The following is a 26,446-nucleotide window of genomic DNA, read 5'->3' as shown; positions in this document are numbered from 1 at the left end:
AAACCAAAATATAAGCTTGTTTTACTCCAACGTTAGAAAACGAAAAAAATGAACAAACGTATATAGTCACAAAAACAATTTTTATATCATGGATGGTCGTGGCGTCCATAGCCGTCTATGAATTTGAGAATGGTATCATTTTTCCAGCCCCATCCCTCGACTTTTTACCAAACCAAGGGTGAGGATTCCACTTTGTTATTGTAGCTATACTGCTGATTACCGCATTAAGCATTTCATGGTCGTAGAAGATGCGTTATTTACAATTAAACTTTTTAATATTTTCCCAATCAAGCACGTTGAGTTAACCTGTAAGAGTGTCAGCTAAGAGCGTTGTTGTTTGGGCAAGGTTTGCTTTTTCACGATTCCTTTGGGGGAGCTGTCCAGTTCCCTGGTGTTGAAATCGATGCAGCCTGCGTCATAATCAAACACCACTAAAAGTAATTTTATGCTTGATCTGAAAATGTGGTCAGATGCGTTGTGACGCAATCGCGGAGCCTCTGGAGGCACGCAGGGGCCAAATTGAGCTCTGTTTCGCATCACTGCGCTGCCCAAATTTTGTATCAATGCGGGGGCTCCATATAGTTCCCCATTGACATGATTTGTTGACGGTAGGTAAGGGCGGGAGATCCAGTATAAACACAACCTCACTTCCTCGAAAACTTTCTTTGCAACAGCTCTGCTCTGCCTCTGCAGAGCCTTTAATAGACCACATTTCACGTTAAACGCAGTCTAGGCCTATATATTTCGCAGACTCGGTTTTATTAACGAAAATAACACCATAATCTCCAAACCAACCATTTGTCATGTCATGTTGATTTGATTTGCACACTGCATCACAACGTCCTTATCTGTTTTTGTTGTTGTTTTGTTTAACTGTATGATGGGTTTCTGTTTTGTATATAATGATTCCATGTCTAGATGTCACCCTGTGTCTTGATGTTTTAGGGGTTACATATGGAAATGAGCTATTAGCTAAATCTGTTGTAACATGTTTTCTCAGTCAGCTGAGACTTAGTCTTTGTTTCTGTTGCGCAGTGTCTCGGACAAATAAATTAATATTTAAATAAATATCTGTCTCAGTTTGGTTTTAGCCCACAGCTATATACAGTAGCCTAACTGAACCTTTACAGCACACTTGTTTTTTAAAATAATTTTTTTAAATCTGAGGATGTGTCCATCCCCAGGGACTTGGGGAAAACTCCCTAATGCGTAAACGCAGAGCAACAATCTGCTGAATAGCACCCATATGCTGTATTTTGGTTGTTCCGCTGACATCTGGCAATGGTTTGGCGTTTCCAGTGTTCCCAATTTGTACCGGATAAGATTCAGCTTGGGATGTTACAACTACATTTTTTAAAATATTACATTTGATCCTATATATTGCCCAAATAAAACATGTATCGTTTTATGACCATGCCCATTTACACAAAACTCTTATAACTGGTTTTATAATTATATCTTGTGAGGTAAGGCAGACAATAAGCCTAACGGTGCACTTTGGCTGCTCTATGAGTGGTCTGGATCAGTCGTAGATGTACAAGGATTTCAGAGCCACGTTAGTAACGAAGGTTATGGGAAACACCTCGACTACTAAAGATACATAGATACATCGTAAAATGGTTCTAACGATGATTTTAACACTATACGAAGGCTCCGGGAAACGAGGCCTAGTGCTCGATTTTCCAAAAGCATCTTAAGGCGAAGTTCATCGTAAGAACCATCGGATCATATGGTTCTAACGATGAACCGAACCAAATATGATTTTGGGAAACAGGCCCTTGGTCTTTACCCATGGTTGTGCATCAGCGAGTTTCAAAAGACCTGTCATATGCTATAGGTCAATTGACAGATCTTTAAAAAAATATACCTTGTTATTGGTGTACCTTATAGGCTCATCACAAATGGCCAGATCCTGATATAGGCAACACTAAAAACTGTTTTCCATCAGTCATGACAGGCAACTTTCATCAGACTGACTGCCTATATGTTTAAAGCTGACTGCCTGTGTTTAAGGCTGACTGCCCATGTGGTTATGTCTATTCTCATCTGCACTGAATCTTTGTAGTGATCGGTGGCATGTTATAGAGCAGGGGTACTTAACTCTTATCCTACGAGGTCCGGGGCCTGCTGGTTTTCTGTTCTATCTGATAATTGATTGCACACACCTGGTGTCCCAGGTCTAAATCAGTCCCTCATTAGAGCGGAACAATGAAAAAAGATAGGAAAAAAAATAGACTCAGGACATGTCACATGACCCACTACAGTTGACTGTCAATCATCAAATCATTGGAATGATACATTAAACAAATATAACGTTTAATTGTTTATTCGATTACATATGCAGATCAAAAACATGAAGAAAGACTCATTCATCATTTTCTGTGTTGTCAAGAAACCACGACTATTCATTGACCAAAACCTATGGTGCAGGGGTCGAACCAGAACCGTTAATTTAAAAACACAAGATATAAATAATCAAATAATTATTCATTTTCTCGTTTTTTAATATTTCCTTTAGACAATAAAAACAAACAACAAAACCGTTTATGCTGTTGTTTGATTTCTGATTCAAATTAAATAAACGAGCACTTACATTTTTTATTCGTTTTTTATCTTGTCATCTGATAGGAAATATTAATTGGACAAAAATTATACGGACCCATGAACTCAAATCTAGATTATGCCTTTAGATTTCGAGAAAATGAACTACTAAGGAAGAATTTTTCGATTCTCTCATTGACTTCTCATTCAAATCCCGGTCTGCTTCGTCTGTTTCGCAAGCGTTCCCGGAAGTCTCGCGATATTGCGCCAGTGTTTCGATTTACGTTAAGTATAGAACATAGTGACAGGAAGAAACGAAAGTGAAAATGTGAACATATTATTCGAATCCGAATGCAATATATCCTGGTGACTCTCGTCATTTAGTTAGTGATAAAACGAATATTTGTTACCTTGGAACATTTTGTATAGGCTACGGCGGAGTCCTACATCATTATCTTGTGCGCCGCTCCGGAGTTAGTGGCCTTCTAATGATAATTGGAACAGGTCTGCGAGCAGCGCTGAAATTGTCTACTAAATTGAGACGACACATGTCTGGGATGTTTCTGGGGATTGAACGGTTTAGGCAGAAACGCACTTTATTACTGGTTCCAGTTCTCGCCTACATGGGCCTGCGCTGGAAGTCGTTCATACCAACTTGTTGGCCTTGGCTGGAACGCATCTGGAGATTTATCATGCCAAGTTATCCTAGTCCGAATTCCCTTCCCAGAGATGAAGTGGAGAGTCAAGACTCTCAAGTAAGTGCAGTAGTGGAGCCTGAATCCATTCCCAGTGGGAAAGTGGAGGTTCCGGTTCTCAGGTCATTTGATATTAAAGATACCGATGAATACTCCTGCATGTACGACTCGACATGGGAGGATCATCCAAGCGAAGAAACAAGTGAAAGAAGGACCAAACATGTACGTATGCAGGCCCTTGGGCCCTGATAATGTTTTTTGGTGAGGTCTCTCAGTAAGATGAGTTTCAGAATACTGTAGCTCATCATCAAACGTCTCTTATTGGCACCATAAAATACAACTGCCATATTTAATTTCCCCCCAAAACATTTACATTTAAAACAAAATTCCCCAATCTATAACTCAATCTTTCAGAATTTTCAGATAGATATGTATTACATAAAATGCTTGCTTCAATGGCTCATACATGTGCTCTCTCATACAGTGCCTTCAGAAAGTATTCATACCCCTTAACTTTTTCCACATTCTGTTGGGTTACAGCCTGAAGTTAAAATAGATTACATTTAGATTTTGTGTCACTGACTTACACACAATACCCCCATAATGTCCAAGTGGAATTATGTTTTTAGACATTTTTATAAATTAATTACAAATGAAAAAATAAATCTTGTGTCAATAAGTATTTAATCCCTTTGATATACCAAGCCTAAATAAGTTCAGGAGTCAACATTTGCTTAACAAGTCACATAAGTTGCATGGAGTCATTATGTGTACAATAATAGTGTTTAACATGATTTGTTTAATGACAAGTTCATCTCTGTACCCCACACATACAATTATCTGTAATGTCCCTCAGTCGAGCAGTGGATTTCAAACACAGATTGGATCACAACAACCAGGGAGGTTTTCCAGTGCCTTTCAAAGAGGGGCACATATTGGTAGATGTGTAAACAAAAAAAAAGAAGCAGACACTGAATATTGCTTTGAGCATGGTGAAGTTATTAATTACACTTTGGATGGTGTATCAATACACCCAGCCACTACAAAGACACAGGCGTCATTCCTAACTCAGTTTCCGGAGAGGAAGGAAACTGCTCAGGGATCTCACACTGAGGCCAATGGTTACTTTAAAACAGTTAGTTAATGGCTGTGATAGGAGAAAACTGAGGGTGGATCAACAACATTGTAGTTACTCCAAAGAATGAAAGTAAATTACAGAGTGAAAAGAAGGAAGCTTGTACATAAAAATATTACAAAATATGCATCCTGTTTGCAATAAGGGACTAATGTAAAACTGAGAAAAAATATGTGCCAGAGAAATGAACTTTAAGTTCTGAATACAAAGCTTTGTGTTTGGGGCAAATCCAACACAACACATCACTGAGTACCACTCTTCATATTTTCAACCATGGTGGTGGCTGCATCATGTTATGGGTATGCTTGTCATCGGCTAAGACTAGGGAGTTTTAGGATGAAAAGAAACAGAATAGAGCTATCCACAGACAAAATCCTAGAGGAAAACCTGGTTCAGTCTGCTTTCCAACAGAAACTGGGAGACAAATGAATCTTTCAGCAGGACAATAACCTAAAACCTCAAGGCCAAATATACTGGAAATGCTTACCAAGATGACATTGAATGTTCCTGAGTGGCCTAGTTACAGTTGTGCATTAAATTGTCTTCAAAATCAATGGCAAGACTTAAAAAGGACTTACTAGCAATGATAAACATGACAGGGCTTGAATATTTTTTTTCAAGAATAATGTGCAATTTGTTTGGGGTCACATAGAAATGTCCTTGTTTTTGAAAGAAAATATATATTTTTTTGTCCATTAAAATAACATACAATTGATCAGAAATACAGTGTAGACATTGTTAATGTTGTAAATGACTATTGTAGCTAAAAACGGCAGATATATTTTTAATGGAATATCTACATAGGTGTACAGAGGTCCATTATCCGCAACCATCTGTGTTCCAGTGGCACGTTGTGTTAGCTAATCCAAGTTTATCATTTTGTAAGGCTAAGTGATCATTAGAAAACCCTTTTGCAGTTATGTTAGCACAGTTGAAAGCTGTTGCTCTGATTAAATAAGCAATAAAATGGGCCTTCTTTAGACTAGTTGAGTATCTGGAGCATCAGCATTTGTGGGTTCGATTACAGGCTCAAAAATGTCCAGAAACAAAGAACTTTCTTCTGAAACTCATCAGACTATTCTTATTCTGAGAAAGGAAGGCTATTCCATGCTAGAAATTGCCAAGAAACTGAAGATCCCGTACAACACTGTGTACTACTACCTTCACAGAATAGCCCAAACTGACTCTAACCAGAATAGAAAGAGGAGTGGGAGGCCCTGGTGCACAACTGAGCAAGAGGACAAGTACATTAGTGTCTAGTTTGAGAAACAGACGCCTCACAAGTCCTCAGCTGGCAGCTTCATTAAATAGTACCCGCAAGTCACCAGTCTCAATGTCAACAGTGAAGAAGCGACTCCAGGATGCTGGCCTTCTAGGCAGAGTTCCTCTGTCCAGGGTCTGTGTTTTTTTGCCCATCTTAAACTTTTCTTTTTATTGGCCAGTCTGAGAGCAACTCTGCCTAGAAGGCCAGCATCCCGGATTCACTGTTGATATTGAGACTGTGGTTTTGCGGGTATTATTTAATGCCCGTTGAGGACTTGTGGTGCGGTGCGTCTGTTCACCATGCAAAGCTTTAGTCAAGGGTTTAAGTCTAATGATGTTTTATTACATCTGTCTATGTGATCTAATAACTTCCAGATACATAAAATGGATATGACTCATAAAGTCTGCTAGGCTCATCAGTAGCCAAGTAGAATACAAGCCGGCCTTTGCAGCTAGTAAAAGTTTTCCTCCAAGTTTGTTTTACTTTATATAGATCAGACACGTGGGTGTATCAGTATTGGTCAGGTGTTTCCAGTACCTGCCATTTTGTGAACTCATGGAGTGAATGTGTTTTCAGTCAAACAAGTTTAACAGGTTCAGAAGTGCAGCAAGGGACATGCAGAAGTACAGGCATGATTATCCAGTAAGTCATTATTCTCTTCACACAATCTTACACACTTTATGCTATAAAATATATCCACCTCAATCATGGTATGTTGCTGCTGCTGACTATCAATCAGTCAATAGTTTGTACATAGTCTTTAGACCTTTGTTCTTGTTTCCACAGGGGCAAGAATCAAATTTGTACTTTGGTGGGCAACAACAAGTAAGCAAGTACTCATCTCTTTATGTAGTACATGGAAAAGCGGGATGATTTGAGTCATAATTTTACTGGCCAATTCCTCTGAGATTATTCTACTGTTTTAATACAGCTCTCTGAAATATCCTAATTTCTGAATTTGCATTACCCCCCCCCCAGGATGAAATGCCTAATTTACAGTTCTACCGTGGACAAATACCCTCCTCCCCTGATGGTGAACTATTTACTATTTCTTTCAGCGCAGTTTCAATTTGACAAGACCTGGACATGTTTAACTGTAAACTTTGCTCTGATTAGGTGTCTTCATTGAGGACTTTCACAATAAATGGCACAGGAAATATTCAAAACTGGAAGAAGTTCACTCATACATCCAATGGTCAGTTTCCTTTACATGTCTAAGTTAAATTGTTTAAAATATTTGCTTAATACACAAACTTTTTATTTAGGTTGTTCCCACTTCAAGAACCAGGAATGAATTATCAAGCCAAGGAACTCACCAAGAAGGAAATTGAGGTACTTCTAGTAGTTTCTTTGAGCAAGGAAAGTGTTCTCTGCATACTGCATTTACATATGTCATACATTATCTATTGACTTAGAGACAAATTAAAATGTGTTCATAATCGTTCTGAATGACAATCCGCTTCCTCCTCAGGCTTTCCTTGAAGATGGCACAGCAAAGCAGAGGCTGGTTGCATCCTACAAGCTCATGCTGGACTTCTACGGCATAGAGCTGTCAAATGACATAACAGGGGAAGTGAAACTTGCGAACAACTGGCGTGAGAGATTTGACAACCTGGAAAGGTTAGAAATGACTTCCTTTGGTCATTTAACTGTTATTATTTTAGTGATTGCAATACATAATAGCTAAGATTTCAGCTTTCAAATTAAACATCTGAGAATAAGTGCTTTTGAGGTTAACAGTACCCTTGTATGTTTGTTGTTCTTGTGTTTTTGTTCATGGCAGAAACACACACAACAACCTGCGCATCACCCGCATCCTGAAGTGCCTGGGCACTCTGGGGTTCACCCACTACCAGGCCCCACTGGTCCGCTTCTTCCTAGAGCAGACTCTTGTCAAAGACAAGCTGTACAATGTGAAGGAAAGTGCCCTCAACTACTTCATCTTTGCTGTCATTGATAAGCAAGAGCGCAGGAATTTAGTTAAGTATGCCTACGCACACTATGAGCCCAAACATGAGTTTGTGTGGTGCCCCAAGACAATCCAGAGTATATTCAGGGGAGAGACATTCCCAGATGATAATAACCCAATTGATCTGAAACAGGATGACATTGACGACAACACTGCCAGTTATCGGCAAATTGATACGGCTCAATCCAGTTATGAAGCTTCTGATAGAGGTAGCTCTATAACTACCCCCAACACTAGTCAGCACCCCACCATCGATTCTCTGAAGCAATCAGATTATCAAACTAGCAGTGGACATCCAGAGGGAAATACTAATAATTGGAGAAAGAGAGGTGCAGATAAGTCAACAGAGCATGAACTTCCCAAACGTATCAACGTTTCAGAGGGAACGACTAACGCTGATCATGATGAAAGAAAAAATAAGGGAGCAGATCAATGACGTTTCAGAGGGAATGACTAACACCAATGGTCATGAGTACAGATGAGCAACCAGAGAGGGACATTGGAGATTGAGGGAAACAGACAGAAAATATGAAAATTATGGTGATGGGGAGAATAAGGGAGCTGCAAGTAAAGAATTTAGAGAGCGAACCATGCACTGACATTTCAGAGGGCAATATTAGCACATCCCGGGATAGTTAATTGAATAAGAAACCTACCGAAGAGGTACTGCTGAGCCCAGCAAATGAAAATGAAGAAATATGAAGAAAATGAAGAAATATTCAGTGTTTGACGTAATAGTGACGATTGATTAGAGTATTCAACCATGTCATGCACTAATATGTTCCTTACATTATGTATGCAAATCATTTCCATTTATATGAACAAATGTTAGTGAATCAATTTATTATATCTGATTTCATGTATAATATCAGTGGAATGTTAACCACATTTTTCAAAACAACACAAATGTTATACTATTGATTACGGTTTTCAAACCCGCAACGATTATGTTAGTGGTTTATTTTGTAATAGCATATTTTTAGTTTGGGGAATTTGTTATATGCTTTCTACTGCTTAAAATATCTTTAGTGCCTAACCATGTACCACCAGGGGTGCCTAATGATGTGTATACATTTGATTTTAATAAAACAAATAGATAAACAGTCTATGTGGTGTTTATTACAATCTTTGAACATGACATTTTTTTAAAAGTCAGATGTAATGGAAAGACAGAACCCATTAATGACAAAGATTGCCATAAAGAAGGTTTAATTGGCCAAGTTTAAACAAAATTAATGTCAACTGTAAATAGCAATACTATAGGTACATCCATTCAGTGGTAACTGCTGAACATATAGCACATACTGTCCAATGACTTCAGACTATAGCAATCAATGTTTCCTAAATTCTCACATTATCCATTCCAGATATATGGCTTATAATTTCTCTACTTAGAAAAATGTGATTAAAAACATACCGGTATATACACAAATACATTCATATTTACATTAAAGGTCAGGGAGTTAATCAGTTACTTTCATGTGTTTCTTAGAAAAGGTACTTTGACAGGAGAAAGGTACTTGGTATGTAAATGACATGGTATCATAGTCAGATGAACTTAAATGACCTCAATATTAGTTTCAAATGTGATAACATTCATAAAATATGAAGTGGCAAAAAATGTTCCGACCTTTCGAACGACAAGAGTATTGTACCATGAAATCATTTGTCATGTAGAAACACATTCCCAATGTCTATTTACATTTAGTTATGGTGCTGAAAGTAAAAGTTGGAGGATGATTGATTTACTACAGTGAATTGTCCTCAAAAGTAAGACATTACGATGTGTTTTTATCAGTTTCAACCTCTGCAGGTTTATCGCTCTCCTTTGGGACATCAGATTTGTTTGTTTCTTTTTTGTCTTCTCTCTTTTCTTTGCTCTTGCTCCTGTCGCGCCGGTCCCGGTCTTTATCCCTCTCTCGGTCTCGTGCTCTGTCTCGGTCGTTGTCTCTCCTGTCAGACTCTCTTTCCTTGCCTCTGTCCCGGTCTCTGCTCCTGGACCTGTCCCTTCTCCTGTCGCGGTCTCTCTCCCGGTCTCTGATCCTGGGTCTGTCTCGGTCGTAGTCTCTCCTGTCAGGCTCTTTCTCCCTGCCCCTGTCTCTCTCCCTGTCCCTTCTCTTGTCCCCTTCGGGCGCCCTGTGTCTGTCCCCCTCCGGCGCCCTGTGTCTGTCCCCCTCCGGCGCCCTGTGTCTGTCCCCCTCCGGCGCCCTGTGTCTGTCCCCCTCCGGCGCCCTGTGTCTGTCCCCCTCCGGCGCCCTGTGTCTGTCCCCCTCCGGCGCCCTGTGTCTGTCCCCCTCCGGCGCCCTGTGTCTGTCCCCCTCCGGCGCCCTGTGTCTGTCCCCCTCCGGCGCCCTGTGTCTGTCCCCATCCGGCGCCCTGTGTCTGTCCCCCTCCGGCGCCCTGTGTCTGTCCCCCTCCGGCGCCCTGCGTCTGTCACCTTCCGGCGCCCTGCGTCTGTCACCTTCAGGCGCCCTGCGTTTGTCACCCTCCGGCGCCCTGCGTTTGTCACCCTCGGGTTCCCTGCGTTTGTCACCCTCTGGTTCCCCATGTCGCTCTCCCTCCCTCCCTCTGCTGCGCTCCCTCTCCCGGCTTCGTTCTCGCTCTCCCCTGTCTCTCTCCCTGCCTCTGTCCCACTCTCTCTCCCGGCTCCAGGGCTTGTCCTGGCCCCTGTCCCATGGCCTGGCTCCATGGGGCCCCTCTCTGTCCCGCTCCCTCCTGCGGTCCTCAGACAGGTCCCTTTGCCTTTCCTCAGACAACTGAGAGGAGCCAGGGATTGGCTCCCGGTCTCTGTGGCCCCCCTCAAACCGACTGGGCCTGTCTCCACCGCAAGGTTCTGAGCCCTCTCTGGTGGAGCTGCTCCTTCTCCTCATATCAGGAGAGTGTCGTCGCCAGTGGTCATCCCTGTGGGACTCTGGGCTGTGACCCCCCATGCGGTTTGGTAGAGGTATGGGGCCCTCTGGTGGGGTCGGGAGCAGAGGTCCACTGTGGCGAACTGGTCTTAAGTCCCCTGGACTGTCATGGCGATACTGGTCAGGTCCTCCAAAATGCTGTGGTGGGGCCCCACGGTGGTCCTGAGGGGGTCCCTGGTCATCATAAGACCCCCTGTGTGGTGGTGGGGAGGGTGCTATAGAGCTCCGAAACTGGTTAGGTGGCTGGAAGCGCTGTCCACCCATATCTCCACTGGGAGGCGGGCCTCTCCGCCCCTCATACTGGTTGTGTGGAGGTCCTCTGTAAGAGGGGCCTTGTGGGGGAGCCTGGTTGTCTTTGTACATGTGTGGAGGGGTCTGACCCTGGTGATGGTCCATGCCCTGCTGGTAGGACCCAATACTGACATTGTTGTACTGATCTACAGGGCCTCTTGGTGGGTCAATCATGTGGGCTTGGGACCCATGATCCCCAAAATGAGAAGGTGGACCTCTGGGCCCAGGAAAGTGGGATGGAGGAGGTCCTCTGTTGTCAAAGTGGCCAGGGGGAGGCCCTGTGAAGGGTGGAGGGGGTGCTCTGGGTCCAGGGAAGTTGAATGGAGGAGGGAGTCCACTGATCCTTGGTGGAGCTAAACCGTTTTGCCCGTCAAAATTGGGTCTGGGCAGGCCATGGCTCTCCATGAACTGGCCTGGAGGGGGGCCTTGCTGCCCCATGTGCTGGGGAGGCATGGAGCCCATGGGGGCATTGAACATCTGGGGAGGTGGGGCTCTTGGGCCCATTGGCTGGAATGGAGGGGGTCCCCTGGGTGGCATCATGGTCTGGGGTGGAGGACCGGGGGGGACCTCATACTGCTGCTGAGAGCCTCCCCATTGTTTCTGATAGGGAGGATAAGCAGCAGGAGGCGGCCCATATTGGGAGTACGGAGACTGGTTGCTCTCCACTTGCATGGGCGGAGGAACTTGAATGGGTGGAGGAGGTCTCTGCATAGGTAGAGGACCTGACAAGGAAGGAATACTCTGCATGGGTGGTGGCCCAAGCATTGGGGGTGGACCCTGCATTGGTGGTGGTACAAGCTGGGGTGGGAAGGTGGTTGTTGGGAGAATGTCAGGAGGAGCGCCGTAGTCCATGTAGCTTGATGTTCCCATATGTGACATGTGGGAGGATTGAGTGTTCACCAGGGTGGAGCTATCCTGGGTGACATTCTGAGACAGTACATTAATTGTAGGTGAAGCTAAGGAGTTTTTGTTTGTGGACATGTTGAAGTAGCCAGATGAGGTAGGCTCTTGATGGTTCTTCTCAAAACTAGAAATCTCCCCTGTTTTTAAAATGCTGTCTGCATTTGGCCAAATACTGTATTTGTCCAAGTCACTCTTGGTTGGGTCGACTTCCTCAGATTCAATACTTTGTTCCTCCATGTAATTGACCTCCGTAGCAGGTTCTACATGCTCACCTAACAGGGGAATGGAAACCTCTGTTGCGTCTGATTCTAGAAAGGGAAGAGAATCTGTTATAACCTCTTCTTTGGGCAGTGGTGTTTCTGGTTCTTGGACATCAGTCTGTGGTGGTGGCGTGGTGTCTTTGGCAGGAGGCATCTCCACCTTTTCTATTGAGTCTGAGGTTAGCCTCCTGGGATCCCTACTCTGCCTTGGGTCCCTTCTCTGGTTAATCAAAGGAGCAGCAGCAGAAGATTTCACAAACTCTTCAACTTTTTTGCCCAGCTGCAGGAGCCGACTGTTGGCCAGTAGGGATGGTGAGATCAAACCGTCTGTGACTGAGAACGAGGCAGCTGATGTCTCTGTGGTCAACTTCTTTTCGTGGATGGAATCCTCCTGCTCCTCCAGCTGCTGTTTCTGCTCAATCTGTTTGTTGAGATCCTCCACCATTTTCTGCTGTTTGGTCAGATCCCCGGTGGCCTTGGCTTGACCAGGGCCCTCAGTCTTGACCTCCTCAAAGATGGTGTCATCCTCTGGGTCATAAGCCACATCATCCACATCTGTAGCCTCTAGCTGCTTGATGACCTCAGGTTCTTTAACTGACTTCTGGGTTGCTCCATAGCCCATGCCTGGGTCATATTCCTCCTCTGGGTCGTATGGTCTGTCATCCTCATCTTCCTCCAACTGCTTCTCCTTAGAAATCTGTCCAAATTGCTGAACAATGGGATCTAGCAGAGTAGCAGGCACGGCTGAGATGTCAACAGCACCATGCTCTGAGGGAGACATGGAGGCCTCAGAGTCTTGCCTCTTGTTCCCAAACAAAGTCTTCAGGATGGTCTGAAGGGGAGTGGCATTGGCAGCAGATGATGCAGTAGAGCTTGAGGCAGGTGACTCTTTGTCTGAAGCAGGGGCTTTGACAGAGGACAGGAAGGACAGCACTGATAAGGCTGCCATGGACGTGGAGGTCTCTGAGGAGCTGAGAGGGGGAGGTGTACCTGGGGGGGTTGTGCTAAAGGGAAGATCCTGGGTGTACCGCAAGGCTTTCTCAGCTTTGATGGTGGTGGTTGGTTTTGGAAGGCCAGTATCATCTAGGTCTCTGATTTGGATCTTGGAACGCTTCTCCTCAGTCTCCAAAATGGCTCCAGCACGCTTCTTGTCCTTCTGGCAAATCACCAACCCAAGCAGGAGGTTAGGGCGCGCTGGTTCAAGTCCTACAAGGCAAAGTTAAAACAATTAGTGAAAATTGAATAAAAAGCATTCCAGAACATATCGTTTATCCACTTACATACTTGTATACTGTATATCTCCGATAGATTTGTCTGCTAAATGACTAACATTTCCAGAGATAATTTGTTTGAAGTGAAACTGAAATGAGAGCTTGTTTCAAATGCCAGATGCTATGGACAACAGGATTTCACAGACCGGGAATCACACAGATCACAACAAACCAAAACGGATCTCAAAAAGGTCTGTTGATTTAAAGCCACAAGCTGTGGTCTTCACTCTCCATTTCGAATTGTTCTAACGAAGAAAATATGAGCACAAAACGCCACATGTATAATCAGCTTCAAGTATAACCATTAAATTAAAAATATTAATGTGTCAAAAGAATACAAACAAGAATTGTAAGCTACAGACAACCTTTATAAGAGTGCTTAGTCATCACACTGCTGAGCAGTCTTAAACTCCCCATGATACTTTGAGAACTGACTGTCGGTGCTCTGCATTAGACTGCATGTTTCTGTTGTTGATCTAACATCACACTTTGCAGGTACACAAAAACGCAACATTCGCCACTTTCACGAAGCTTCTCATCTTGCTAGATTGTCATTAGCATGCATTCTCATGAAGTCACATGTCAATATTAGTGGACATCTCCATATTCTTTACTATTCTATATAAAAACAGACAATATGTGTTGTACAGTTCCACTGAACTTATATGCAATGTTTTTAATTATGACGCTACTTATCCAACCTCTGCTGACAACTAATTATATGGATGGCTAAGTGTTTGTTTCTTCAATTCAGTAAATGTTTGAGATCCATAGATTCTTCTCTTGTCCTTCATCTTCTTTAAAACCCCAACATGAGTAGAACCATCTCTGTCCAAGGCTCTCCAAGCTGGACCTCTCATAATAACTTACCATGGCTTTCCAGGCATTGTTGGTGGTATGGGATGGACTAGGTGTAGGTCAGGTGCTGCCCATTCAGTTATGACGTGTGGGTACTGGAGATGCAGGCAGATCCACTAACACAGTACACCAAGTTGCAGTGAGGAGTCATTTAAATGTAACACACCGTGGCATTTTCAGAAACACCATCATTACCCAAACATTTCACACGAGTATCTACAGAATAAAAGCTGAGCCTTAAAAACAACAGGCTGAGACTGACGTCTAAGGCCACACCAACCTGTGATGCACAACATCCTTTATTTAAGACCGACGTGTGATACAAGGTGACATACACACAGAGAGTACACTGGGGGCATAGAACAAGTACAGAGGGATGTTTATGGAGGAAGGCAACAGCAGAAGTACATGCTCGCCCTCTACTATGTATATCATAAATCAACTTCATGAAACAAGCTCTCCTTTCACACAGAGGAAAACTAAGTAAATGAATAAAATCCTGAACATAGTGACCACTCTGGACAAAACTATAGACTGACATTATGCCTAACTTAATTGTCTTGAGGTATAGAGACTTCGGCACATCATATTCAATCCAGTGTTTGGATGTTAGGGTTATCAGAGGCCTCTGTGCGTCTCCCTGCAGATGCTTACCTGGCCCATCAAAAGGTAACAGTTTGGAGGGCAGGGGATCCTTGGAGCTCAGGGGGATGAGGTACAGGTCTTTGATCCGGCGGTTGTTGTTGGCGACCACTCCAAAACGCTTCCTACTGCTGAAATAAGAGAAGAGAGAGACGTAGGCAACCTCCTCTTCCTCTGTGGCTGGATGGAACCGGATCAGACACAGGTCCTGGAGATGAGGCAAAAACAAAGAGGGGTGTAACTTTAGGGTCCTCAACCAGGAAGTAGGTTGTGTATAAATACCGCACATTATTAGATTGTGGCCGAAGCTTTACCTTGGACAGAGATGTCTTCAGTTTTCCCACATAGTCCCACACAGTGCTGGGAGAGATTCGGCCTCCAATGTGGATGGTGTCAGGCAGATCCTGTACAGGATTAACAATGTCACCTTTGTGTTAAACTCAGATGATATTACCATATATTCACAAACAATTCAAACAAGTACAGTGCCTTCGGAAAGTATTCATAACCCTAGACTTATTCCACATTTTGTTATTACAGCCTTAATTCAAAATGGATTAAATCTTTATTTTCATCTACACACAATATCCCATATGCCAAAGTGAAAACGTGTAGAAATTGTAGCTAATTTAATGAAAATAAGTCTATGAGCTTCCTTGCAAAATTCATCAAGCTGTCAAGTTGGTTGTTGATCATTGCTAGATAGACATTTAAGTCTTGCCATAGATTTAAGACAAAACTGTAACTAGGCCACTCAGGAACATTCAATGACATCTTGGTAAGCAAATGTGTATATTTGGCCTTGTGTTTAAAGTTACTGTCCTGCTGAAAGGTGAATTTGTCACCTAGTGTCTGTTGGAAAGCAAATTGAACCAGGTTTTCCTCTATGATTTGCCTGTGCTTAGCTCTATTCTATTCTCCCTAGTCCTTAACAATGACAAGCATACCCATAACATGATGCTGCCACCGCCATGGTTGAAAATATGAAGGGTGGTACTCATAATACGTTGTATTCAGGAAATAAAGTTAATTTCTTTGTCACATTTCTTGCAGTTTTACTTCAAAATCTGTCACAAGGCAGTTAACCCACTGTTCCTAGGCCATCATTGTAAAAAATAATTTGCCTAGTTAAATAAAGGTTTAAATGTGTGAGGTAGTCATTCAAAAACCTAGTTAAACACTATTATTGAATATAGAGTGAGTCCATGCAATTTATGTGACTCCTGAACTTAGACTTCAAATAACAAAGGGGTTGAATACTTACTCAAAACATTTCAGCTCTTCATTTTTAATTAGTTTGTAAAAATGTCTAAAAACATAATTCCACTATGACACTATGGGGTATTGTGTGTAGGCCAGTGACGCAATCTCAAATTAATCCATTTTAAATTGAGGCTGTAACACAACACAATTTTGAAAAGTCAAGGGGTGTGAATACGTTCTGAAGGCACTGAAGGCCAAAATGTAGTGAGACTTTCACTATTATCAAATATAACAGTTATCTTAGCAGTTGTTGTCTTCGTTGTGGTTTTTCTTAGCTCACATAAAAAAACTACAACTACCAGTGATGTAATCTTTTCTAACAAATTAATAACCAACCTCTTTCAGGTGCTCAAAGGATCCTGAGACTAGGTATGCTTTAGTGACAAACTTGGCCACGGTGTGCATGTTGACTAATCCTTTCCACATCATCTCCTGGCCATGGAGGAAGATGGCGGTCTCGCCCTCTGGAGGAGTCTCTGACGAGGCAGCTTTCTGCACGATGGGCCTGGGGATGGAAGGTGGAGGAGCCGGGGGCATGGGCAGAGGCCCCTTGGGCACCACCTCCATCACTGCAACAGGAGCGGGCTCTACTGAGACGGCTGGTCTTGAATAAGTATCTGCTGGGAAAGGTCTTGAATAGGACTCTGTTGGAATGGGTCTTGAATAGGTATCTGTTGAGATGGATGCTACCATGGATGCGTCTGGGGCAGAGTGGGTGACCGTCACTCCAGAGCTGTGTCTTGCCATGCGGGGATCTCTGCGGGTGATGCTGACAGAGGAGACGGCTGGTGCGGTGATAGGGGCTGGGGTCTGGGGCGGAGGAAAATGGATGCTTGTGTCCTCCTGGTAGGGCAGGGGCTCAGGGACTGGCGTCTCACTGCCGGAATAAGAGACCGGGGCACCTTCACCTGAGGAGGACCTGGACAAGCGCCTCACCTCTTGCCTCATTTCAGGCTTCTTGGAGAGTTTGGCCTTCTTAGCGGCTGGTTCATCGTCTGCAGACTTCTGGCCTGGAAGAGGGGAGACAAATGTTACTTAAACCTCCTAAACCTTCAAATCCACTAATCAAAGTTAAGCATGGAGTAATAAGAATGAAGATATGAGGGACATATGCGAGGGGAATTCAGGTACGCGTAAAGTTTTTATGCCACCGTTTCTTGCATCATTTATTTTTACCTGTGCAGATTTTGCAGTTGAGGTCAAAGAGGTGGGCCCTGTGTTCGGGTGTGGTGTCCCGCATCATGCTGAAGATGTCTGGTAGGGAACTGCCACTTTTCACCCCCACCTGAACAGAGCCAGAAGAGGGAGCGGAGCTAGCTTCCTCTAGTTCCTGAACACATTGTAAAATGAAAACAGAGAGACAGTCAACACTACAAACTGACAATGGAATCTCAAATAGCACATCAAACCATAGCCAAATATGATGTGGTCCTGAATGGAAGAAATATTCTGAGCACATGAATCATTAGATCATCTCTAAAACAATAGCTACATTGACGCACAGTGGGTGTGAAACATGATTTGAGTGATGCACGGGGCGGGTGGCAGTGAGCTTCAGTAGGACAAAGAGACAGTTTAAAGAGGTATGGGACAGGTCGGCAAGAGAATTAAACTGTAAAAGCACAATATGTTACCCACACGTTAACACCCAGGACAACATGGTTAATTGTCTTATGCAAGGAAAATGAAGATGAAAGACCAGCGGAAGTGAAAGAAAGGGTGAGAAAGCCACCACTTACTGCAGAAAAAGCCATGCGAGGAGATGGAGAGGTGCCAGAGTTACATACGTCTCCATCAGACATTGGAGGAGCGTCCTCCATGTCCACATCAAGGGGGCCAGAATCAAGCCTACGGCCCGATTTGGACTGCCCTGTCTGGGATCTAGCACTGGGAGCCTATGGGATACAACAGAGGTCATCAACTTGGATGTAGGCCTTCTTGAACATATAGTGTCTAACAATATACAATATGCGAAGATTAGGCTAATTATGTGGTCTCTTTAGTAGTGATATTTAGTTGCACAATAAATACCATTCCTAGTACTGCTCTGTCTATAGAATTATTGGTTTCATTATCATGATCTCTAATAGGTCAACAGAGGAGTTCCTTCTTACCTCAGTGGTGTCAGGCTTCCTCCACTCTGAGATCTCTTTGGAGAGTAGCTCATCTGCACTCAGCCTCACCAGCCTGAAGGGACTGACCTCTCCCCAGACCACGCGGTAGAACAAGCCCTGAGACAAGCACAACATACCGTTTACTCACCTGGCACATATGGCTTGTGAATATAAAACATTTCAGTAATATTTAAATTGAATTCATGACTCACGATCAATTAACCCACATACCAACAACGCAATACTATAATATAGAAAAACTCATTCAAATGTACAGGTTACTGCCTAAATAAAAGGAACCAATTGAGTGAATGAGGGATATATTGAAAGCAGGTGCTTCCACAGTTATGGTTCCTGAGCTATTCCTAAGCAATTAAATGTCCCATCATGCTTAGGGTCATGTATAAATGTTGGGCAGGCCCAGTTATTTTGTCTACCATGGTTACACAGGATGACAATGCCCCCATCCACAGGGCACGAAAATGATGTAAACCATATGCCATCTCATTTACCAGATCTCAACCCAATTGAACACTTATAGGAGACTCTAGAGTGGCGCCTGAGACTGCGTTCTCCACCAACAACAACAAAACACAAAGGAATTTCCTGTAGAACAAATAATGGTGTCGCATCCCACCAATAGAGTTCCAGATGCTTGTAGAATCTATGCACATTGAAGAGGTTCTGGTTCATGGTGGCCCAACGCCCTATTAAGACACTTTATGTTGGTATTTACGTTGTTTTGGCAGTTACATGTACATGGATTTCCAACATTTACCATATTTGGTTTAGCCTACGCAACTTATCACTTGACTAGTCACTTCTACAGACACCTGTGGACTCACCTTGTTTTTGGGGTCCTTCAGGTTAAACATGAGGGATCTGTACTTGTTCTTGTACTTGCTGTCTGTGCAAAGGCACAGGTTGAACATCTCCTTCTCAATGCTGACTGCCAGTTTTCCCACGTCGTTCTCAGACATGTTCAAATCATCACTGTCACTCACCCTGGTGGGACAATAAATCAAATCGCATTGGTCACACACATTTTAGAGCTATACATTCTAGAAAATGTAGTTGTAAAGATCAAATCAAATTTATTTATATAGCCCTTCGTACATCAGCTGATATCTCAAAGTGCTGTACAGAAACCCAGCCTAAAACCCCAAACAGCAAGCAATGCAGGTGTAGAGGCACGTCAAAGATGTGGGGAACATGTACAGTTGTAAGTCAGAAGTTTACATACACCTTAGCCAAATACATTTAAACTAAGTTTCACAATTCCTGACATTTAATCCTAGTAAAAATTCCCCGTCATAAGTCAGTTATGATCACCACTTTACTTTTAAGAATGTGAAATGTCAGAATAATAGTAGAGTGATTTATTTCAGCATCACATTCCCAGTGGGTCAGAAGTTTACATACAATCAATAAATATTTGGTAGCAAAGCTTTTAAAATTGTTTAACTTGGGTCAAACATTTTGGGTAGCCTTCCACAAGCTTCCCACAATAAGTTGGGTGAATTTTGGCCCATTCCTCCTGACAGAGCTGGTGTAACAGAGTCAGGTTTGTAGGCCTCCTTGCTCACACACGCCTTTTCAGTTCTGCCCACAAATTTACAATAGGATTGAGGTCAGGGCTTTGTGATGGCCACTCCCAATACCTTGACTTTGTTGTCGTTAAGCCATTTTGCCACAACTTTGGAAGTATGCCTGGGGTCATTGTCCATTTGGAAGACCCATTTATGACAAAGCTTTAACTTCCTGAAAGATGTATTGAGATGTTGCTTCAATATAGCCACAATTCTCCTGCTTTTTCATGCCATCTATTTTGTGAAGTGCACCAGTCCCTCCTGCAGCAAAGCACCCCCACAACATGATGCTGCCACCCCCGTGCTTCACGGTTGGGATAGTGTTCTTTGGCTTGCAAGCATCCCCCTTTTCCCTCCAAACATAACGATGGTCATTATGACCAAACAGTTCTGTTTTTGTTTCATCAGACCAGAGGACATTTCTCCAAAAAGTACGATCTTTGTCCAAAAGTGTGCAGTTGCAAACCGTAGTCTGGCTTTTTTATGGCGGTTGGAGCAGTGGCTTCTTCCTTGCTGAGCGGCCTTTCAGGTTATGTCGATATAGGACTTGACTTACTGTGGATAGAGATACTTTTGTACCCGTTTCCTCCAGCATCTTCACAAGGTCCTTTGTTGTTGTTCTGGGATTGATTTTCACTTTTCGCACCAAAGTACTTTCATCTCTAGGAGACAGAAGGCATCTCCTTCCTGAGCGGTATGACGGCTGTGTGGTCCCATGGTGTTTATACTTGCATACTAATGTTTGTACAGATGAACGTGGCACCTTCAGGCATTTGGAAATTTCTCCCAAGGATGAACCAGACTTGTGACGGTCTACAATTGCTTTTTTGAAGTTGACTTTCCCATGTCAAGCAAAGAGGCACTGAGTTTGAAGGTAGGCCTTGAAATACATCCACAGGTACACCACCAAATGACTCAAATTATAGCCTATCAGAAGCTTCTAAAGCCATGACATAATTTTCTGGAATTTTCCAAGCTGTTTAAGGGCACAGTCAACTTAGTGTATGTAAACTTCAGACCAACTGGAATTGTGACAGTTATAAGTGAAATAATCTGTCTGTAAACAATTGCTGGAAAAATAACTTGTGTCATGCACAAAGTAGACGTCCTAACCGATTTGGCAAAACTATAGTTTGTTAACAAGAAATTTGTGGAGTGGTTGAAAAATGAGTATTAATGACTCCAACCTAAGTGCATGTAAACTTCCGACTTCAAATGTATTTTCCATTGGCCTACAACAACTTAGTATTCTCCTATGTTTTTTTTTTTTTTTTTACATTAAAACCATAAATCAGATGAATGACCTTGCATGGAGTTCAAGAGACAATGTAAGCCATTCTCTCGAAACGTGGATCAGTCTAGGTCTAGGACTTCTGGGATACTCACCTCTTGTAGAGGATGTCTGTGAGCGAGCGGCGGATGTTCTGTCTCATCTGGTTGTTGGGCGGAGCTGTCGGGCACATCATGGAAGGTGCAGAAGCGCCTGGCTCATGGTGTCGGGTAGAAGGGGCTGAGGATGCGACTCTGGACGGACTACGACCTGAGGAGTCCCTTTGCTGTGGCTGGGCCTGCTTCTTAGGGATGGTAAAGCTGGACTTGCCAACCCTCAGGGCTCCTGTGACGTGATGTCGTGGGGCATCTAAAGAACCAGGGGCAGAAGGGGTCAGGACAGCAGGCGGTGGTTTCTTGGATTTGGTTTTGTTAGGAGGGGGGGGTGGTTGTTTCTTTGGTGCCTTAGCACTGCTGCCTGGAGTTGCTGGTTTATTGCGTCTGGTGTAGGTCTTTAATAATTTGGGGCCAGGGGACTTCTTTCCTCCTTTGAGCGGCGCTGTAGAAGCAGGTGACTTCTTCTCAGAAGGGGTTGATTCCTTCTCACTCTGGTCCTCTTCACTCTCCTTCTCTACAGGAGCTGTGGAGCATAAAACAGCTAGCATTAAACACAACTAGAAACAGTTTATGACCCACCATGAAAAAATGACAAATCAATTGAATTCAGGGAGAAAATTTCAAAACATTTAAATAGCAAATCAGTTAAGAACACATAATTATTTACAATGGCATATGTAATGTGATCTTAGATTCACTTATTGACAGACTGCCAGAAAAAAACACCAGAATGCATCCAAAGAACAAAATATTGATGATGGGACCTCCCCCTTTTGGATCTAATGATAAATACCTCGACAAACACAAAATAAACTTGGTTAAAATACATCTTTCCACACACAGAGAAAGCCAACCATAAGCATGCACATAAAACAGAATTTGGAAATATTTTATTCTCTGGCTAAAATTGATGTAAAATGAATTTGGATAAAAAGGACCCATTTTTGGGGTGCTGCAATTCCAATCTTCTCAACATTAGTTCAAATGGTGGTGATCCTCTTCATGAAGAATGTAGGTGAGACACCACAGTGTTATCAGAAGGGACCGACGTACTAAACGCTCCTAGGCCCAACTGTGTACTAAATTAGCACAAAAAAAGCAACACAGTATGAATGCATACCATTTTACATTAGTTCCTGAACTACAGCACTAGACCCGATCAACAACCCATCAGATATCAAGCCCTAAAAAAAACACTTGTCTGGAATGTCACTGGGTACAGGGGTTTACACAAAACTAAAATTAGATATCATTAGGATGCAACTCTCCCTTTGAAGATCCCACTAGTTGACCCACTGTATCAAGTGGCCAGAAAACAACCAATAGTCCAACTTACCATGTTTGGGCAAAGAATGTCTGAACGTTCATCTCCTTCTACATATCTTCATACATCCCACACCAAATCTGATATTTTCACCACTGAAAATTCATATTGCTGTGAGGCCAGCACAGAGCGAGGGTTGTTCTAACAATACCATCTACCTTCAGCTGTACACACATCTAATGAGCGTTCAATAAAGACAATATTTGTCAAGGAATATTAAGCTGAACAATTCAAGATCAATGCAACATCTTTCCCCATGGGCACTGGTTGTGCGTGACAAGTATACTAGTACCAATTGCTTTTGTATGACTTGATAAGTAAAAATTTGGACATCGATGTTAGTCATAGCTTTGTTAAAGCAGATATTTTCTGCCACGTCAGTGTTTCTCATTACCAAAGTATGAGAAATTGTCTGTACATTAAAAACAGAAATACCTGTGTGCCATCAGCAGAAAATGTGACTACCATGTCCAATTACACAATTGCTCATTGAGCCAAAGGCACACATCATTCACCTCCAGCCCTAACTACTAAACCTGTTCTTACCTGTACAATTATCACTTGCATTCTTTTAAAAATCACCAATATGTTCATATACACAGATTTCAAACAAGACCCTTTTAGACAAACAGGCCACAATAGGAATTTCAATGCGACTGATTTGCTCACAAAAACACTTGGCAAACTATCAAAATGTATGTGCGCAAAATAATATATTGGAGATCTGAGTGTATAGACATGCAAGCAGGTCATGAGTTAATAACATATGGCATCTCTCCCATACATCTGAAGAACAGGCAGCTGTAATTACATGGCTAAACAGATTCCTGAAGTCATGACCTACCAATGCAAATACACAAATTTAAAATACTTGCATTCCAAACTATCCATAACCTGTCTATAATTACTTCCCTCAAAATTAGAAACCTGGCTAAAGCTTTGAAACACAGCTGAGTTCATAGCAAAAAAAATACTAAATCGTCCCTAAGTCTCAGTAATTTCATATCAGTAAAACAGAAGTGTGGTAGAACTTAGGTAATAATGGTCTGCCACCCTGCTCTTTATGTTTAGTTGATGACGACTCTGGTGTTCCACTCTTCTTCTGGTCATCTAATACTTCTGTGCTGAAGACTTCTGGGCAGTGTCTTCAGCAGGTCTTGTCTCAGTAGAAGAAACAATAGATTTCCTGTTCCAGCTGTCCGAGTCAGTCCGCTTCAGACTTTCACTTCCTCTCGTGGCGTGTAGAGCTGTGTCACATGCTGTCCGAAAGAAACTGGCCAGGACATCCTAAGTAATCCGAGACCCCTCATATAATCAATCAAGGCTTCCAAAAAAAATCTGTCTTAACACCTTTTATTTTATCGCCAGTGCCCCAGAGGGAGTTTGGATGCATGACATTCAATAAAGAAACAGCACACCATTCACAATGATAATCGTGAATACTTCCTTGGTTGCACCGAATACTTATAGCTCAATTCATCAACAGTGTGAGCTGTATTTCTGTATAGTTCCCTGTATAAATCCAGGATTAAAAACTTTTAAAAAACGCTGAGACCTACCTGCTCGAGAGGGACTGCCTCTAGACGAACAGCAGTTTGGAGGAGCACGTGGAGATTCTCACACGCACCACACGAGTGCCAACACACATTCGCACTGCATACAGTAACCTTTGATTCATTTATCATAAATAACCCCCCATTCATTGCTTTGTTCATGGTTACCGTTTGTGTGTTTTCTAATTATTTTTTTTAAAACACAGCTTTAGAAATAAATAGTCACGTTTGTATCCTTTCATAGAAATGTGTACTTACCCACTCAGTAACCATGAAACACACTTTCAAACTCCAAATACATTTGGGGACCCATTCTCATTAGTGCTTTCCCCAAAGATCTGGGCAATTAATCTAAGGCACGTGTGTCAATCTCATTCCAAAGAGGCCCAAGTGTCTGTGGGTTTTCGCTCCTCCCTTGTACTTGATTGATGAACTAAAGCTAGGCACTCCAGGAAATAAACGTGACACCACTGATCGAAGGCATTACACGTTGCCATAACAGCAACCACATTTATCAATGGGAAAATAATGTGGTTTTGTTTAAGAACTCGTAATAGAGCGATGCAAATACATTCAGATGGCTCACTTGACAACCCCTATAGTGAGAGACGACAAAATGTTTAAAAGTGGATTATTAAGACCTTCAAAGAGATACATACACGTTTTGTTTAACACTGTTGGTGGTGCTATGGGTGTAGTCTTTTCTGGCGTTACTGCATTGTAATTATGGTCGCTGGACCAGGACGACATGGTGGGTGGTGGTGGCTGCTGCTCTGCATTCTGCTCTTCATCACCATCCTTCTTGTCATCCTCACTGTCAGACGACTCCTCCTCTGTAGACTTCTTGCTGGTCTTCCTTCCGGTGGTGGAACTCTTCTGCATGAAGAGACATTCAGTCAAAAATCAGTAACAGGGCACAGGAAAGGTTCCATAGCAAAACTTGATTTGTGTAATGCAGGATGTATACTGAACAAAATTATCTAAACTGTTGGTCCAATCAGCTGAAACAAAAGATCCTAGAAATGTCCCATACGCAAAAAAAAAATCTCAAATATTGGACAAATTGGTTTACATCCCTATTAGTGAACATTTCTCATTTGCCAAGATATTCCATCCACCTGACGGGTGTGGCATATCAGCATGATTGTTACATAGGTGCACCTTGTACTGGGGGACAAAAAAGGCCACGCTAAAATGGGCAGTTCTGTCACACAACACAATGCCACAGATGTCTCAAATTGAGGGAGCGTGCAATTGACATGCTGACTGCAGGAATGTCCGCCAGAGCCACCTCCAACGTTATTGTTCTTAGACTTTGGTAGTACATCCAACCGGCCTCACAACAGTAGACCACGTGTAACCATGCCAGCCCAGGACCTCCACATCCGGCTTCTTCACCTGAGGGATGGTCAGAGATTAGCAAGACGGAGAGCTGATGAAACTATAGGTTTGCACAAACAACGAATTTCTGCAAAAACTGTCAGAAATCATCTCAGGGAAGTGCATCTGTGTGCTCGTCGTCCTCACCAAGGTTTTGATCTGAATTCAGAGTGCAAATGCTCACCGGTGCGCTGGAGTAGTGTGCTCTTCAAGGACGAATCCCAGTTAAAACTTCACCAAGATGATGGAAGACTCCGTAAAGAGTACCCCATGGTGGCGGTGGGTTTATGTTACGGGCAGGCATAAGCTACAGACAACGAACAAACAACATTTTATCGATGGCAATTTGAAAGCAGAGATACCGTGACGAGATCCTGAGACCATTGTCATGCCATTCCTCTGCTGCCATCACCTCACGCTTCAGCATGATAATGTACGGCCCCCAAGGATCTGTACACAATTCCTGGAAGCTCAATGTCCCAGTTCTTCCATGGCCTGCATACTCACCAGACATGGAGCATGTTTGCGACGCTCTGGATTGACATGTACAACAGCGTATTCAAGTTGCCGCCAATTACCAGCAACTTCGCACAGCCATTGAAGAGTGGGAAAACATTCCACAGAACACAATCAGCAGCCTGATAAACTCAATGCAAAGGAGATGTGTCAGGCTGCATGATAAAAATGGTGGTCACACCAGATACTGACAGGTTCTGATCCACGGCCCTTTTTCTTAAGGCACAGTGCATAACAGAAAGTATTCTGATTCCTAGACATTTCCACATTGTTACATTACAGCCTTATTCTAAACTGGATTAACTAAATGTTTCCTCAATACACACACACTACCCCATTATGACAAAGCAAAAACATGTTTAGAAATGTTTGCAAATTTATAAAAATAAAATACCTTAATTACATAAGTATTCAGGCCCTTTGCTATGAGACTCACAATTGAGCTCAGGTGCATCCTGTTTCCATTGATTATCCGTGAGATATTTCTACAACTTGATTGGAGTCCACCTGCTGTAAATACAAATGATTGGACATCATTTGGAAAGGCACACCTGTCTAAATAAAGGTTCCACAGTTGACAGTG

At 42.8% G+C, this 26,446-nt stretch overlaps 2 protein-coding genes across 9 annotated transcripts in view; one reads left to right on the top strand and one right to left on the bottom strand.

The window, feature by feature from the left end:
• The first annotated feature begins 2,816 nt into the window (after positions 1-2,816).
• On the top strand, positions 2,817-8,710 carry LOC124031461 (opioid growth factor receptor-like protein 1). The gene is made up of 8 exons (XM_046342707.1): positions 2,817-3,458; positions 6,212-6,277; positions 6,422-6,460; positions 6,614-6,668; positions 6,752-6,830; positions 6,901-6,967; positions 7,107-7,255; positions 7,419-8,710. Exons 1-8 carry the CDS (start codon positions 3,030-3,032, stop codon positions 8,038-8,040), a joined length of 1,506 nt encoding a protein of 501 aa, XP_046198663.1. The 5' UTR covers positions 2,817-3,029; the 3' UTR covers positions 8,041-8,710.
• Positions 8,704-26,446, bottom strand: part of LOC124031459 (death-inducer obliterator 1-like) — a 28,941-nt gene continuing 11,198 nt past the window's right edge. For 7 of the 8 annotated variants that reach the window (XM_046342701.1, XM_046342705.1, XM_046342699.1 and 4 more), the window contains 10 exons: positions 24,627-24,843; positions 21,091-21,613; positions 18,961-19,120; positions 18,116-18,232; positions 17,741-17,896; positions 17,178-17,331; positions 16,338-17,011; positions 15,053-15,142; positions 14,751-14,946; positions 8,704-13,173 (listed from right to left, as the gene is read on the bottom strand). In XM_046342701.1, coding sequence (XP_046198657.1) covers positions 9,383-13,173; positions 14,751-14,946; positions 15,053-15,142; positions 16,338-17,011; positions 17,178-17,331; positions 17,741-17,896; positions 18,116-18,232; positions 18,961-19,120; positions 21,091-21,613; positions 24,627-24,843 — 6,078 coding nt within the window. In that variant the 3' untranslated portion in view covers positions 8,704-9,382. The remainder of the gene's footprint in view (positions 13,174-14,750; positions 14,947-15,052; positions 15,143-16,337; positions 17,012-17,177; positions 17,332-17,740; positions 17,897-18,115; positions 18,233-18,960; positions 19,121-21,090; positions 21,614-24,626; positions 24,844-26,446) is intronic. The other variant, XM_046342703.1, reaches the window with a different exon arrangement.

Source organism: Oncorhynchus gorbuscha, linkage group LG03 (genome assembly GCF_021184085.1).
Source record: "Oncorhynchus gorbuscha isolate QuinsamMale2020 ecotype Even-year linkage group LG03, OgorEven_v1.0, whole genome shotgun sequence".
Lineage (NCBI taxonomy): Eukaryota > Metazoa > Chordata > Actinopteri > Salmoniformes > Salmonidae > Oncorhynchus > Oncorhynchus gorbuscha.
This window is presented reverse-complemented; position numbering and strand designations above follow the sequence as displayed.

Coding starts and splice junctions, on each gene's coding strand:
- LOC124031461 (XM_046342707.1), top strand. CDS start 3,030: ATGATAATTGGAACAGGTCTGCGAGCAGCGCTGAAATTGTCTACTAAA. Junction 6,278..6,421: donor AGTACAGGCATGATTATCCA/GTAAGTCATTAT, acceptor TTGTTTCCACAG/GGGCAAGAATCAAATTTGTA. Junction 7,256..7,418: donor AGATTTGACAACCTGGAAAG/GTTAGAAATGAC, acceptor TGTTCATGGCAG/AAACACACACAACAACCTGC.